Source organism: Artemia franciscana, chromosome 15 (assembly GCF_032884065.1).
Source record: "Artemia franciscana chromosome 15, ASM3288406v1, whole genome shotgun sequence".
Lineage (NCBI taxonomy): Eukaryota > Metazoa > Arthropoda > Branchiopoda > Anostraca > Artemiidae > Artemia > Artemia franciscana.
In genome coordinates, this window is record NC_088877.1 from 25,059,883 (window position 1) to 25,077,499 (window position 17,617).

Sequence of the window (17,617 nt, forward strand, 5' to 3'; positions counted from 1 at the left end):
GAAGTGAAAAGATAAAAAAAGGAAGTCTTCAGGGATTTCCGACAAGCCGTCCTCAGCCCCAAAAAAAGAATATTGATGTGAACTCTTAACCTGAGGACGGCTTGGAGGAGGTTGTCGCAGAAATATCTGTTTTTGCCTTTTTACTTCTTTTTACCCAATGTCTGAAAATCACCCTCGTTTTCTTCATTATTTTTTTATTATATTCTTCCTTTTTCCATTTTTTTTTGTCAAACATCATGTATAGCCAGTTGATCTAGGAACATATTTAAAATGTGCTATTAGTTTTTTTTTTAAGTATAGACTCAAAAGAACATTTTCTTTCAAGAGACATCCGAAAATTAGAAAATTTTGCTTTCAACCAGAAACACCAGCCGGAACTAATATAGAAAGGTCGCTTAGTCGTTATTTTGACAAAATTTGCAGCTTTCTTTCAGAACATTGCCTTAGAAACTCACCCTGCTTTTCTGCAGTCAAAAGGTCTCGGATCCTGGCTCTCAGTTTTTGCCTTCCCTCGTAGTCATTACAGTTATCAAGCTAAAAGAAATATAAATGTATAATAATATAAAATATATACATATATAAATAATAATAATAATAGAATATTGAAAAATGAAACAATAAAAAAATAAAGTTTAATGACTAAAAGTCAAAGGTGAACCTCAAAATATATTCCGTATAGTCAACTTATCAAATTGACACGTACATTCAGCTTCCAAATATAATTAGTTACTGTAACTTTATCTTAAACTTAAATATCAGTTTTTTTTAGAATTTCTATCATCAGTAACTTAATGTCAATATTTCTAGCCATCCCTTCCTCTTCCAAAAATTGAACAAATTACACAAAAATCCTTAATTATGGCAATCCAAAGGTGAAAAGGTATCAAAGTTGAGTTTTCCTTAGTTGAGTCATTAAACTTATCAAGCTAAAAAGTTAAATCCTAATTACTTCAAGTCAAAGCTGAAACTTAAAAATATATTCACGTAGTTGATTAATTTGAAAAAAAAAAAAACAAATTCAATCAGGTTTAAGTTATAGCTAGTTGCTGTAGCTTCAACATAAACGTCAAAGTTTTTTATTCAGTTTATGAATATAATTCATAAACTGAATTATATATTGGGCTGTGCCCAATAATTTAGATATTGGGTCGTGATCAATAACCAGGACCATACTTTCAAGCTTTATGATCATTCCATGTTATGCCCCCCTACCCATAAATATAGGCAAATTACACAAAAATGCTTTGAAAAAAACTAGAAAGTTGTTTTCCATAGTGAGTCCATACAATTGTCAAGATAAAAATTAAATCGCAATTACATAGAGTAAAATATGAAACTTAAAAAAATCCTTCCGTATACGGACGTCTTTATAATTGTTGTAAGGTTGGGACAATTTCTCAGGTTAGTAATACAGTACAGAACTATATTTTTTTATTTATGTAATATTTTTGTTTATATAATGTGATTTAATTGAAATTTGACTTTTCATTCTGTACTTGCTTGGGTCTGAGGCTATGAAAGCAATAAAGACAATTATTTTTACTATACTTCATTTATTGAACTTCACTGAACTTTATACTTTATTTATAATTCATTTATTAAACTGACACGCTTAATCAGGTTTCAACTATAGTTAGTTGTCATATTTCAATCCTAGGCATTTGTATAAGATCTTTTGTCATTTTAGGATATAACTTAGTTCCATAAACTGAATTGCATTTTCAAAATTTATGATCATCTCATTTTAAACCCAGCCCCTCAACAATAAAAACAAAACACAAAAAAGATTTAATTTTGGCTATTTAATCTCCCAAAGACTGAAAAACTGCATTTTCACAAGTTGACAGTATTTAAATTTATTGAGCTAAAAAGTTACATTTCGAAGTTAAACGTCTAAAAAGTTACACGTCTTAAATTATTAATTATATTAATAATTTAATTAGTAAATGGTTAATTTAATTAGTTAATTAGTTAAATTTAATTAGTTAATGGTTAAATTTAATTAGTTAATTTAATTAGTTAATTTAATTAGTAAATTGTATAAATTAGTAAATTTGTCCAATCAAAAATTTAATTAGGCTTCAAATATAGTTTGCTGTCGTAGCTTTATCTTCAGCACGTGTGTATTTTTTTCTTTTTTTAGCTCAAGAACAAAGTATAGTTTCATCATCCAGATCACACTTCCAATATTTATGACCGTTACATCTTAAACGTCAAATACCCCTTAAAATAAAGACAAATACCTTAAAATGCTTCATTTTGTCTATTAAGTTGCCTAAAAACTTGAAAAATGATGTTTTTTGGGTTGACACTCATTACAGTTATCCAGTTAAAAAACAAAGAAAATAAATTCCAGTTTCTTAAAGTCAAGTTTGATATTTGAAACTTATAGCATTCATTTAGATAATTTAACCAAACTAACAAATTTAAGTGAACTGATGTTATAGGTAGCTCTGGTAACTTCATCTTGATTTCAATCGCACATGTTCTGTTGGTAGAATATCCTTTACTTCCAACATCAAGACTGTATTTCGAAGAGCTATGATTATACGCCAATTTAAACATAAGGAGCAACCAAGTTTGAATGTGGAGCAACAGAAAGTATGACCATTTTTGGTTTCGCATGGTATCTAGTCCTCGTATCTCGCATTAATCAAATTAATTTACTACGTTTTTTATTTACCCATATGTGACTTGAAAATTATACTTTGTTTGTCAATACATCAACGACAAATAAATATGAAATATTATTCTATTATCCTACTATTCTATTATTAATTATATTATTCTATTATTATTATTATTCTATTATATTATTCTATTATTAATTATATTATTCTATTATTATTATTATTCTATTATTAATCTATTATTATATTATTCAATTATTAATAATATATATTTATTTATCAGTGAAATTTATGCATGAAGTACTTTAAGATTAGTAGAAAGACCCTATGAAAATAAACTGAAGATATGATACATTAATTTATACATTTAATATATAATGCTTAATATATATATATATATATATATATATATATATATATATATATATATATATATATATATATATATATATATATATATATATATATATATATATATATATATATATATATATATATAGTATATCATATAATACGTTCATTTACCTGTTTAGATGATTGATTCCTTCAGCATAAGTTTAACATTTAAGAAAATTATAAGAATTTCTCTCATTATATTACATTTCGTTTAGAGTCAGATATTTAAACTAAGAAAACTATAGCACAGAATAAAACAAGTTATAAAATAACTAATGTTTCACTTTTTACAGGTTTTGTCGATAGAAAAAACGAAGCGAATAAAAAAAGTACATTGCACTGTTCTTCCCAAAACACAATGTAGACAATTTATCAAAACGCAACGAGGGAAGTCAAAAAGGGGCAGACAGTGGGGATTTTTTTTTATTATTATTATTCAATCTAATCGGACATTTGACCGAAGCTCTTAAAATCTTAATTATACTTGTACTGAAAGAAAAACGACTTTTCTGAATTCAAAATAAGATCAAAGCTGAAAATGTTAATGTAGCTTATTTAAAAACATAATAAATAAAATCAATCGGCTAAATAAATGTTACAAGATTCCATGCGACCAGCGGCATTGAACCCTGAACCCGATTGTTTCAAGGCGGGACTTTATCCACTAAACTGTCACAGAGTATTCATTGTGAATATTAAGATACATGAAATAATAAGGAAGAAAAGTAGCTCGTACCAGAGAAAAAAACTGCTGACAACAGATACATTTCCTGTGAAAATCTTAGAGCTTCTTTAGAGCTACGTCTATTTTTGGATCTCTCTCTCTTAACCCTTTTCTCTCCCTTTTGCTTTGTCTCTCTCTTTCTTTCTCACTTTCTCGAACATTCTACACTGCCCTTACTCTTTCTCGTTTGCAGTTCTTCAGGAGTTATTTTTAAAAGGTTTAAATGCTCCTTTCAATTTGTGCAATATTTACAGGAGTAGTAATATTTAAAGGAATAACGATCTCCCTCTAACAAAAAGTACAAATATCTATTGCATAGTAAGTGCACATTTTTGTTTAAGTTTGATCCATAAAGGAAAGACATAAACTTACCCTTTTCCTCGTCTTTTGCAATTTTTTTTGCGAATGAAATTTTTGCAGTAATTCGGAATTGAGTAAAAAATTAAAATATCATTGAATTTTCTATAAAAATAATAGAATTAATACTTAGAATTTTTAAATATCAGCAAACGAGGTCAAAAGATTTCATAAACTAATCCTGTTATATTTTACATTATATTGTATTATACAAATTATATTATACTATATTATACGAATACTTTTATGAACTTCACACGAATCACCGTAATCATTGTAACTATGCGTATTTATTGATAGATGTTTTTAGGAATAGATCAAATAGATGTCATAATTGTGCAAATTAGGGTTTAAATTACCTAAAACCCAAAAATTCTCGTCGATAGTATAAAATTCTGTTTAAAGTATCAAAATTATGAATAATACCATTTACAAACAAGGGTACCTACAGGAGGATGAATGAGGTATCTCCTCTGCACATTATAGGAGCAGAGTTTCGTATTAATGGTAAAACATGATTCTTTTTGAATTCTTCTTTTTCACACCTTATTCCCCTGGAGATATGTTTTTTAATCCCCCTTCCTATCTTTCCTTAAAATGGATTTGCAGGCCCGTCCTCCTATTCTCTGGAAATATTAACAAGCTGTCCTTGTTTAGACGTTATCCGTGCCGATTTAGTTATCACATGGACACAAAAAATAACGCCAGGACACAGCGAATAATTCCAAAGCTAATCACTTTCGTACAGTGAGTCTAATGGAACCTTCGCCCTAAAAATAGAATACTAAAACATATGCCAAAAATGTAAATAAATATATCTGGAATGACATAATATAGCACTTGTTAGAAGTCTTTCCCAAAAAACACTGCTAGTGCTTGCCCGTTTCCCAAAGAAACATAAATAACGTCTCTGTTTCATCAATAACATGCGTAATAACAAAAAAAAAAAACAAAACACTTTTCAAAAATCATGTCACTTCCTATGAATCTCTTCTGATGAACTAAACTGAAACGAACATTTGAACTGGATATTGAAATTAAATTGACTGCGTAGCAGGAACCAAAGGTTTGCCAAACCACAAGCATTTGCAAATCAAGGCCTTGTCAGAATTTATTTGGGTTATTAACAGTCGAAAAGATTACCACAAAATTGAATATCTATTGGGTAGCTATAGGAAATATATTTATTAGAGGTCAAAAATCTTCCCCATGTTGATCCGGTTTTAATTCAACGCGTTACTCATTCTCAATCCCCCTGTGTACATCTTAAAGTGCCAGTTGTTCAACCACACTTTGCAAATTTCCGCCATACTGTGTCTCTTCATGCTGCGCACGGGGCACTTTCACCAAGCGTGGCGCTCACATAGTGTATACTTTTTTTTGAAGGTTGACAGCCCTTTGTTACAACCATGCACAAAAGTGCATGGTTTCTGGGACCGATCCAGGAGATGGTTTTAGTGGCACTTACCCTTCAAATGTTAAATCTTATACCAATTACAGTTGTGCAGGGGCTGAAACACCAGCTAGGGAAATCAAGTTTTGCTGGGCCACCTCCAAAAACTGGTTCTGTAGCCGTCCCTGTATGCTTTTATTGTGATTTTGTGCTGCACTACGTAGACATGAATTTGAGTAAGACAATTACACACGCGTATATCAAAGAGACTATTCACGTCCTTTTACGCGGTTGAACGCGTGAAACTGCCTGGATTATTGCCCATCTATTTCCAAGGGAACCTTTCTTCCAAGCTCTGGGGACCTCCTTCCGTCAGCAGGTATGATTAATATACAAAAGACTATGAAATGAAATCTGGTTGTTCTCACTGGTTCCCTGGAGACTTATACAGCCATATATATCTTTTAAAAATTAGGAAAAATTAAAAGTTTAACTTTTAACGAAAAAGTCCCCTGATGCAGTTACGCGGATTTTGATAGTAGCAGATCCGAAAGTTAAAAAGAAGGAACGTTGGTGAAAAATCATTAAAAGAATAAGCTAAAAAAATGCACCACCAAACACCTTAAGAAAGTACAGCTTTCCTCTGAATGTATAGTTGTCTTCAGGAATCAACAGATCGTTTACCTTGAATTTTATGGACAACTTGTAGTCAAATTTAACTAATGAATATGGTTTATTTAATTTTACGGTCAAAAATGGCAACACCAACGAAACAATCATACTGCCCTAAAAACTTATTGTTTTAAAACAGCCAAAGAAAAAATCATAGAAAATCAAGGTTTGGAAGCATAATAGACCTTAGATTGTGTTTAATTTTAAGTACTTTAAGGGTAAATTGTTCAATATGTACTATTGCTGAGGAGGAGGAACGTGAAGAAAAAAATAGCGTTACAAAGAAGGGAGGGAAAGAGAGGCACCCAAGATATTAACAAATCAGCTTAGATTTCTGGGAGGGGGCAACTAGCCTCCCTTAAACACAGTGAATGAAGAAGTGTTTAATACTATATAGGCCTGAAGCGGCTTAAAACGGCGACTATTTTTCAGTTGAAATGGTAGTAGTTAATATATTACTCTTTTCTTTTTATTACTTTATTATTCTTTATTACTCTTATTATTATCATTGCTTTCCTCTTCTTCTTCTTCTTTAATGATTTAATATTTTTTCCTTTGATTCGTTTTCGTTCTTGTTTCTTTTTCCATATTATTTCCTTTGTTAAATTTTTAACTTTATATTTTTCGTGTAGGCATAAGCTCCTCGTACAAAAGAAAGCTTTGTGAGCCAGTGGCTTGTTGTAATTTTTTTAATTAAAGAAATCTAAATAATAAAAATTGCAACGTTTAGTGGTGGAATTTTAGAGCTTACACAAAAAAAATAAACAGGGGCATCCGTAAGATTGGTGCACAGGACCCCCAAAAGAAACAAAATACGACACTGTCTTAAGCACCTTTTTATATGATTAGACATTTTACTTATTACTATCAAGTTCTCTTTTGATTTCTAAACAACAAATAAGCACATATATTTCCTTATATGGTCATGCAGAGAGGGGTAGGGAGGTGTTCCATGGTGAAATTTAGAAGGTGCTGGGTTACTAAATAAAAATATTGAAACCAAGTATAAAATTAAAAACTTGATTTCTGGTGCTACTACCGTTCTATGTTATTCATATGTTAATGTGCCACAAAATGTAAATTTTAATGCTATTTCTGCATTTGAAGGTTGGAAATACAACACATTTTGGAAGAAAAAGAGAAATTTATTCATCTTGAAAAACAAACAGAGAATGAAAAAAAAAATGATAAAGCCAGTCGCTTAGGCATGTTGACCTTAATTAAGTAGGCTAAAAATTTCAGTTTAATAAAAAAAAAAGTCACATACTCAATCAAGAGAACTAAAATGGGTAGCCAATAAAATTTATTGGTTGTGCAGATCCCCCCCCCTATACAAAGGATTATCTTATCCCTTTATATCCCAAAGGTCAAATGTATGTGCTCATATGGCTGTTGTTCAATAATGGGTTAGACCTAGCTAGCCACGGTGACATGTTTGAGACCAATCTGGAAGGGAAAAGCTTACAATGTACCCATTTGCTGATTTTTCAACGGACCTTCTGTCACATCTTGAAACCCAGCGAGGTTGTATGCCCCCCCCCCAAAAAAAATCGGTTCTGATCCAGCTTGATTTTAAATACGTTTGCAACTAAAATTAAAGTAGAATAAATTTAACACTAAATTGAGTTTGTTTTTCTTGCACCCAGAAATAGCAAGCAGTTTGTAGTAACAAACAGTAAGTAAGGAGTGACTGGGTTCAATAGTAACCGAAACTCTAAAAGACAGAATTTTGATGCCAATAGATACATTCAAAAGAATTGGATTTTTATGCTGATTTCAAATATACAAGTTTCATCAAGTTTAGTCTTACTCATCAAAAGTTACTAAAAGCCTTATTTTTGAAAAAAATACCCCCACCCCCCGAAAAAAAGCCATAGAATCTCAATCAAAATTTTTAGATAGCTATTTTGTTCAGCATAGTCAAAAAATCTCATGAATATCTCTTTGAGGACGATTTCAACCCCCACAGTCCCCTGGGGAAGGGCTGCAAGTTATGAACTTAGCCCATTGTTTACATATAGTATTGGTTATTGGGAAGTATATAGACATTTTCAGTGAAGATTTTTTTGGTGGGTGTGAAGGGGGTTACGTGGGTATATCTTTCCATGAAGGAATTTTTCATGGGGGAAGAGAATTTTCCATGAAGAGGGGGTCGGACTTCCCAGCATTATTTAAAAAAACGATCAGAAGTTAAATAAAATAAAAACAAGTTTTTTTCAACTGAAAGTAAGAAGCAACATTAAAGCTTAAAACGAAAAAAAAATATTACGTATATGAGGGGTTTCGCCCCCTAGGTAATGCCTCGCTGTTTGCGCTAAAGTGATTTTTAGTACTTTCAAAAGAGCTATTTATTCTAATTAAACGGCCTTTGTGATTCAGGGGTCATTCTTAAAGAATTGGAACAAACTTCGACCTTTAGTGTAAAGAGGGAGGTATTGACGATGGGACAAGCCCATCATTTACGCAATAATTTCTGTTCGTTTTAAGTTTTAATGTTGCTCCTTATTTTCAGTTGGAAAAACTTTTTTTATTATTATTTAATTTGTAAGAGAGATTACTTGCCTATTGATGACTCCAGATCCCCAATATAGTACAGACAATCTTAAAGATAGTCATTTTAATCATAACTGTCAAAATGCCAAAGAAATTTGCCTCTGTGAGGGGAGAAGATAAGCACAGTTCTGGGGGTTAAGGAATTACGAAAATAGCCCATATGAAAAAAGATGACATATTATACCTTGCTAAAATTCTTGTTAAATCTATATGAATGAAGGTTCCAAAGTGAGGGCACTTAACCGAAAGGAGCCGTACCAATCAATTCTTAATATTAACTGTCAGTATCACTTTTTGACACACACAAGAAAATCAAGTACCAGTTCAGAGAGATAAAGAATCTTACCCCTCTCCCCCCCTTTTGGTTCCCATATAACCAAGAAACATACTACCATAGTTAAGAATTTTTTTTACTGGAGCCAATGTAAACGAAATAAGTATCCCGAAATACCAAATGTTAAAGCCTTACCGGTGATAAAAACGAGGAAATTCAAAAATTCCTAAAAGATTAAGTTCATTTGAGTTTAAAAAGCATGATTTAATTAGAGCGGCTTGATGCGGACTGGGAATAGATAATTTCAACGAGGGCGGACCAAATTTTAGGCGTTGCCAATAACGCAAGAATCTATTTCTAGTAAAAGCTTCAATTCATGGAATTTCTAATCACGGGAACAAAAAGATGTAAAAAGTATTAAAACAACGTTAATTTGCGACGGGATGTTAAGGACAACAACTCGGTAGCATTGCGCAGAAGCCATCAAAATAAGATTTTTCGCCAAGTGGTGTCACTGAATTATTCCTATGAATAATCTTGAATATTGAATAATAATAAATAATTGAATAATAATAATAATAATAATTGAATAATAACGAATATTCCTATGAAGAAATAATCTTTTTAGAGGGGTTTTTATGGAAGGGAGGGTGGATATTTATTTTATTGTTTTTAATTCACTTAAAGAGTGACTTTCTTGGCAGAATTAACGCTGCATCCATTACCTAGACGATTTGCAGTAATACTGTGTAATTTTCAAGACAAGTTCAAGTAACAAATGTAAAAGTGACATTTTCAAGTGACAAGTTCCTTATGCAAAGCTTCACAGCGCCAACATAAAAAACAAATATCATTAGTCTTCACAATTGATTCTTTTTTTTACCGTTTAAAATGTCTAATAATCCTCTTAAGACAGCCTTTTTGGCATTTCATCTGTAAAGAGTCTATTTCAAGGCTATGAAAAGAGAGGGGCTTTGGTTCCGTGTCGCAAAGTTTAAAAATTTGTATTCAGAATTTTATGCTAGAACTATTTTAATTTTTTTTATTATTTATTTTATGATCAGAACATTTGTTTTAAGATAAGAATTAGATAGAGCTTCTTTTTTCTGCTGAATAAACAAGAGCTAAGAGCTCATATGGCACTTGTGACGAGGTCGGAAGAGCCGAGAGCTCATATGGTACGAGGTCGGAAGAGCCAAGAGCTCATTTGGACGAGGTCGGAAGAGCCAAGAGCTCATTTGGCACTTGTGAGAAGGTCAGAACCTAAAGTTAAACTTTATAGCACAAGATCCTTCTAAATATCAAATTTCATTAAGATCTGGTCACCCTTTCGTAAGTTACAAATACCTCAATTTTCAAAATTACCTCCCCCCTCCCAATTCCACCAAAGAGAGCAGATCCGGTCCAGTTATGTCAGTCACGTATCTTAGACAGGTTTCTATTCTTCCCATCCAGTTTCATCCTGATCTCACCGCTTTAAGTATTTTCTAAGATTTCCGGTCCCCCCAACTGTCCCCCCCCCAATTACGTTTGATCCGGTTGAGATTTAAAATAAGATATCAGAGTTACGAGGTCCTTCTAAATATGAAGTTTCATGAAGATCCGATCACTCCTTCGTAAGTTAAAAATACGTTATTTTTCTTATTTTTCAGAATTACCCCCCCCCCCCCGCAATTGAGCGGATCCGTTCCAATTATGTAAATTACGTATGCAAGACTTTTGCTTATTTTTCCAACCAAGTTTCATCCCAATCCTTCCAATCTAAGGGTTTCCCATCATTTTAGGTCTCCCCACCCCAAACTTCCCCCAATGTCACCAGATCCGGTCAGGATTTAAAATAAGAGCTTTGAGCCACGATATCCTTCTAAAAATCAAATTTCATGGAGATCCAATCACCCATTCGTAAGTTAAAAATACCTCATTTTTTCTAATTTTTCAGAATTAACCCCCCCCCCCCAACTACCCAAAAGAGAGCGGATCCGTTCCGTTTATGTCAATCATCTATCTAGGACTTGTGTTTATTTTTCCCACCATGTTTCATCCCGATCCCTCCACTCTAAGTGTTTTCCAAGTTTTAGGTTTCCCCCTCCCAACTCCCCGCCCCCATCACCAGATCCGGTCGGGATTTAAAATAAGAGCTCTAAGACACGATATCCTTCTAAACATCAAATTTCATTGAGATCCGATCACCCGTTCGTAAGTTGAAAATACCTCATTTTTCTAATTTTTAAGACTTACTCCCCCCCTCCCAACTACCCCAAAGAGAGCAAATAAGTTCCGATTATGTCAATCATGTATCTGGGACTTGCGCTTATTTTTCCCATCAAGTTTCATCCCGATCCCTCTACTCTAAGTGTTTTCCAAGATTTTAGGTTTCCCCCCTCCAACTCCCCCCAATGTCATCAGACCCAGTCGGGATTTAAAATAAGAGCTCTGAGACACAATATCATTCCAAACATCAAATTTCATTAAGATCCAATCACCCGCTCATAAGTTAAAAATACTTCATTTTTTCTATTTTTCCGAATTAACCGGCCCCTTCTCCCCCCCCCCAGATGGTCAAATCGGGAAAACGACTATTTCTAATTTAATCTGGTCCGGTCCCTGATACGCTTGCCAAATTTCATCGTCCTAGCTTACCTGGAAGTGCCTAAAGTAGCAAAACCGGGACTTTAGGTTTTCCCCCTCCAACTCCCCCCAATGTCATCAGATCCGGTCGGGATTAAAAATAAGAGCTCTAAGACACAATATCATTCCAAACATCAAATTTCATTAAGATCCAAATACCCGCTGATAAGTTAAAAATACTTCATTTTTTCTATTTTTTGCGAATTAACCGGGCCCCCACTCCCCCCCAGATGGTCAAATCGGGAAAACGACTATTTCTAATTTAATCTGGTCCGGTCCCTGATACGCTTGCCAAATTTCATCGTCCTAGCTTACCTGGAAGTGCCTAAAGTAGCAAAACCGGGACCGACAGACAGACCGACAGACAGACCGACAGACAGACCGACAGACAGACCGACAGACCGACAGAATTGGCGACTGCTATATGTCACTTGGTTAATACCAAGTGCCATAAAAATTAAATCAAAAGGGGTCTACTGTCAAAACGTTTGTACTACCCAACCATTCTAGGAGAGCTAGCGGCCAGAGATTGCCGAAGATTGTCTTTTTCGGTCAACCTTCTAGGGCTGAACAGAAAGGAGTTCGGCCTCGTCATGGGTGGAAGGGTGTCATAAATTAAGCTTTAAAGGAAATGAAAACTTCCAGGGAGGATATAAGGAGGGAGGCTTTGAATAGATTGGGTTGGAGGAGGAGCGTACGTAGCTGTGTTGGCCTCAGGTGGCTTGGTGCTGCTGTGAGTTATTAGAAGTAGTAGTAGTAATGCAAAAAAAGGGAGAGGGATAAACCCCGGACTAAGTCTTGGCTCTCAACAGCCCTGCTTCTTTTCCGCAGTAACAGATCAACGGATGGACTTCAATAATAAATTATACTTCCTGTGACTTTTAAATAATAATCCTATGACTTATAGCTGTGGGAGTAGCTAATTCCAAAATATAGGCAAGAAATCTCTGGAGATTACTTTATACCACGATTTTTGACCTTGTACCCATCCGCAGCGAGGACAGTGGCAACCGTCTAAAGGGTCTTAAGCTGTCTTTTACGGCGGGGGAGGGGAATAGTAATTGTATATCCGGGGTGGAATCTTGGGGCTCGATGTACAAGTTTGTTTTAAAAGACCACTGAACCCCAATGAGCCTTATAATTCAGTAATTCTTGTAAAGGGCTCCCTACAAGATCTCAGATCGGAGGGCAACTCCCCCGCCCCCTTTTCACACAATCGCCTGACCAAATTTGGAGATAGTCATTATGTTTATCATAGTTGAAAAGCCTAACAACTATGCATTTGGATATAACATGACCCCCTCCCCCACAGCTCAAGGGGAAAGGTCTTTAAGTTATAAAATTTGCCCATTGTTTACACAAATTATTTGTTATTGAAAAGCATGCATATATTTTAGGGTGGGAGGGGACGAATTTTCTACTAGGATTTTTCCACAGGGGAATTTTCTATGGGACTATAAGTTCCCAGGGGGCGAACTGATCAGGAAAAATTATCTTGCTTTCTCTTTTCTTATGCGTGGATTCGTTAAGGGTAATGGTCCTGGGTTTATTTTCCCCTGGATTGAATCGTCATGAGTATATTTCCGTGGAGAGGGTATTTCTTCGTGGAGGTGGGGCCAGATTTCTGGGATCATTTAAAAAACGATAGAAATTAAATTAAAAAAAAGTTATTTCAACTGAAAGTAAGGAGCAACACTAGGACTTGAAACAAATAGAAATTATAGAGGGGAAGGGATTCATTCGGCCGTAATTAAACTAAAAATAAGAAAAATTATTTATAAAAGCCGTCTCTTAATTAGTTACGGTAGATGGATTCGTTAAGTTGCTCATTACCCAAAGTAAAAGTATATTCAAATAAATTTATTTTCCCCTGGATCCCCTTACCTTAATCTTCCGAAGGTTTCTTGAGGTACTACAGTTAATCAAACAGTTTGTGGTAACGAAGAGTAGTAGGAAGCGACCCGATTCAATGGTAACCGAAACTTTTAAAACGAAATTTTGATACTAATAGAAATATCAACAGGATCAGATTTTTATGCTGATTTTAAATATGTAAGTTTCATCAAGTTTAGTTTTGATGAAACCCATCAAAAGTTATGACCCTGAGATAATTTACCTTATTTTTGAAAAAAGAAAAAAACACCCCCTAGAGGTCATAGAATCCTCAACGCCCCGCTCTTTCAAACAGTTCGTGGCAACGAACTGTAATAAGGAGCGACCCAGCTCAATAGTAACCAAAACTCTAAAAAATGGAATTTTGATATCAATAGCTACATTAAAAGAATTGCATTTTAATGCTGATTTTAAATATATAAGTTTAATCATGTTTAGCCTTACTCATCAAAAGTTATGAGCCTGAGAAAATTTGCCTTATCCTAGAAAATAATGGGAAACAACCCCTAAAAGTCATAGAATCTTAACGAAAATTACACTATCAGATTCAGCGTATCAGAGAACCCCATTATAGAAGTTTCAAGCTCCTATCTACAGAAATGTGGAATTTTTTTTTTTTGCCAGAAGGCAGATCACGGATGCGTGTTTATTTGTTTGTTTGTTTTTTGTTTTTTTTTTCAGGGTGATCGTATCGACCCAGTGGTCCTAGAATCTTGCGAGAGGTCTCATTTTAAAGAAAATGAAAAGTTCTTGTGCCCTTTTTAAGTGACAAAAAAATTGGAGGGCACCTAGGCCCTCTCCCACGCTAATTGTTTTCCCAAAGTCACCAAATCAAAATTCTGAGATAGCTATTTTATTCAACGTAGTCAAAAAACCTTATAATTATGTCTTTGGGGACGACTTACTCCCCCAGAGTACCCATGGGAGGGGCCACAACTTACAAACTTTGACCAGTGCTTACATATAATAATGGTTATTTGGAAGTGTACAGACGTTTTCAGGGGGATTTTTAGGTTGTGGGGGGTGGGGGGGTTTGATAAGACGGGGATATGTTAGGGAAACTTCCCTTGGAGGAATGCGTCATTGGGGAAGAAAACTTTCATGAAGGAAGCACAGGATTTTCTAGCATTATTTAAAAAAATGAAAAAACAAATATGAAAAAGTTTTTTCAGCTGAAAGTAAGGAGAAGCATAAAAACTTAAAACGAATAGAAATTTTTACGCATATGATGGGCTCACCTCCTCCTAATATCTCGCTGTTTACGCTAAATTATTTTTAATAATTTCAACTATTTATTCTACGGCTTTTGTGATTCAGGGGTCATTCTTAAGAAATTGGGAAAAATTTAAGATTTAGTGTAAAGAGCGAGGTACTGACAAGGGGGTGAACCTCTTCATATACGTAATAAAACATGAGAATACAGAAGTTCGTTACGTAAGCTAATTTGTAAGTTACGTATATCTTTTACTAATAAAAACATTCGTAAAAAATTAAAAGTTCTAGTTGCCTTTTTAAGTAACCATAAAATCGGAGGGCAGCTAGGCTTCCTCCGCCGTTCCTTTTTTTCTCAAAATCATTCGATCAAAACTATGAGAAAGCCATTTAGCCAAAAAATAAATATACAAATTTCGCTTTAATTTCATCTGCGGAGAGCCAAAATCAAAACATGCATTGATTCAAAAACGTTCAGAAATTAAATATAAAAAAAAAACAGGTTTTTTTTAACGGAAAGTAAGGAGCGATATTAAAACTTAAAACAAACAGAAATTACTTCGTATATGAAAGGGGCGACTTCTCATCAACGCCCCGCTCTTTACGCTAAAGTTTTTTATTGTTTTGAAAGAAGAGTTAAGAGAAAGAGTCAAACTTTAGCGTAAAGAGCGGGGCGTTGATGAGGAAGCAGCCCCTTTCAAACAGTTCGTGGTAACGAACTATAGTAAGGAGCGACCCGGCTCAATAGTAACCAAAACTCTAAAAAATGAAATTTTGACATCAAGAGCCACATCAAAAGAATCGCATTTTAATGCCGATTTTAAATATATAAGCTTTATCAAGTTTAGTCTTACCCATCAAAAGTTACGACTTTGTCTTTGGGGAGGACTTTGATCGAACTATGTCTTTGGTGACCAGTTCCCCGTGGGAGGGGCTACAAGTTACAAACTTTGACCAGTGCTTACACATGGTAATGGTTATTGGGAAGTGTACAGACGTTTTCAGGGGGATTTTTTGGTTTGGGGAGGGGTTGAGAAGAGGGGGATATGTTGGGGGAATTTTAAATCGAGGAATTTGTCATGGGGGAAGAAAATTTCTATGAAGGGGGCGCAGGATTTTCTAGCATTATTTAAAAAAAACAATGAAAAATTAAATATTAAAGTTTTTTTCAACTGAAGTAAGGAGCAGCAATAAAACTTAAAACGAACTGAAATTACTACGCATATGAGGGTTAAACCTCCTCCTAATACCTCGCTCTTTGCGCTAAAGTATTTTTAGTAATTTCATCTTTTTATTCTACGGCCTGTGATTCAGGGTCATTCTTAAGGAATTGGGACAAAATTTAAGCTTTAGTGTAAACAGCGAGGTATTGACGAGGGGATGAACCCCCTCGTATATGTAATAAAAACATGCGAATACAGAAGTTGGTTACGTAAGCTAATTTGTAAGTTGCTTATATCTTTTACTAATAAAAACAATCGTAAAAAATTAAAAGCTCCAGTTGCCTTTTTAAGTAACCAAAAATTGGAGGGCAACTAGGCCTCCTCCCCCGCTCCTTTTTTCTCAATATTATTTGATCAAAATTATGAGAAAGCCATTTAGCCAAAATAAATATGCAAATTTCGTTTTAATCATTCCTCTGCGGAGAGCCAAAATCAAAACATGCATTAATTCAAAAACGTTCAGAAATTAAATAAGGAAAAACGAGTTTTATTAACTGAAAGTAAGGAGTGACATTAAAATTTAAAACGAACAGAAATTACTTCGTATATGAAAGGGGCTGCTTCCTCATCAACGTCCCGCTCTTTACGCTAAAGTTTTTTACTGTTTTAAAAAGTATAGTTGAGAGAAAGAGTCAAACATTAGCGTAAAGAGCGGGCGTTGATGAGGAAGCAGCCCCTTTCATATACTAATTAATTTCTGTTCGTTTTAAATTTTAATGTCGCTCATTACTTTCAGTTAAAAAAACTAGTTTTAAAAAAACTAGTTTTTTTTATTTAATCATATACGAAGTAATTTCTGTTCGTTTAAACTTTTAATGTCGCTCCTTACTTTCCGTTAAAAAAACTTGCTTTTTTTTAATTAATACGCTAAGTTTGACTCTTCCTCACGACTCTACTTTTTAAACAGTAAAAAACTTTAGCGTAAAGAGCGGGGCGTTGAGGAGGGGACAGCCGCTTTCATATACGGAATAATTTCTGTTCGTTTTAAGTTTTAATGTCGCTCCTTACTTTCAGTAAAAAAATAAAACTTGTTTTTTTTTATTTAATAGCTATTTGGATCAAGACTTACCATTTCACTTAGCTTGAAATGATCATCACAGGCGTTTATATCAACTCCGTCGACAACGTGTGTTCCAGCCATACTCAAGTTCTGAAAACAAAGAAATTCAAGGAACTTAAGAATAAACTTTACTTAGAGAAATCTAAATATTCCTAAACTGACTGATAAATAACTGAAGTTGAAAATCGAGCACCTTGTAGGACAGTTCTCGTTGGCAAACACTATTGCTTCTATGGGGAACCAAAAATGTTTGACAGCGGAAGAATCCCTACAATTTTTCCTCCCATATGAGCAGTGTTGTCACCCCTGGTGATTATCACTATCTCCAGTGATTTTTTGTTCTTGTCTGGGGATTTTATTCTGGCTAGTGATTTTTAGTCTTTTTTAAAAAAAAACCTTGTTACTTTTTACTTTTATTAGTGATTTGTTTTATATTCCAAGAATATGGTAAAAAACAAATGAACGGAGAAGGCCCAAAAATACGCGATTCAGAATAAAATTAGTGTTGATATTTAAATTTTAAGCAGACAGTCTGAGGAGAACTACCGATCAATAAAACCAGTTGATGAAAATGATTGGAAAACTAGTAAAATTGAGTGCCT

At 34.0% G+C, this 17,617-nt stretch overlaps 1 protein-coding gene across 10 annotated transcripts in view; it reads right to left on the minus strand.

Annotated features, from left to right (window-relative positions):
* LOC136036241 (uncharacterized) overlaps positions 1–17,617 on the minus strand; it is a gene marked incomplete at its 5' end in the record, with an annotated part of 165,865 nt that overhangs the window by 57,663 nt on the left and 90,585 nt on the right. For all 10 annotated transcript variants that reach the window (XR_010619673.1, XR_010619672.1, XM_065718349.1 and 7 more), the window contains 2 exon segments: positions 456–534; positions 17,025–17,105. Coding sequence is in view for 8 of the 10 variants with exons in the window: in XM_065718349.1 (XP_065574421.1) it covers positions 456–534; positions 17,025–17,105 (160 nt within the window).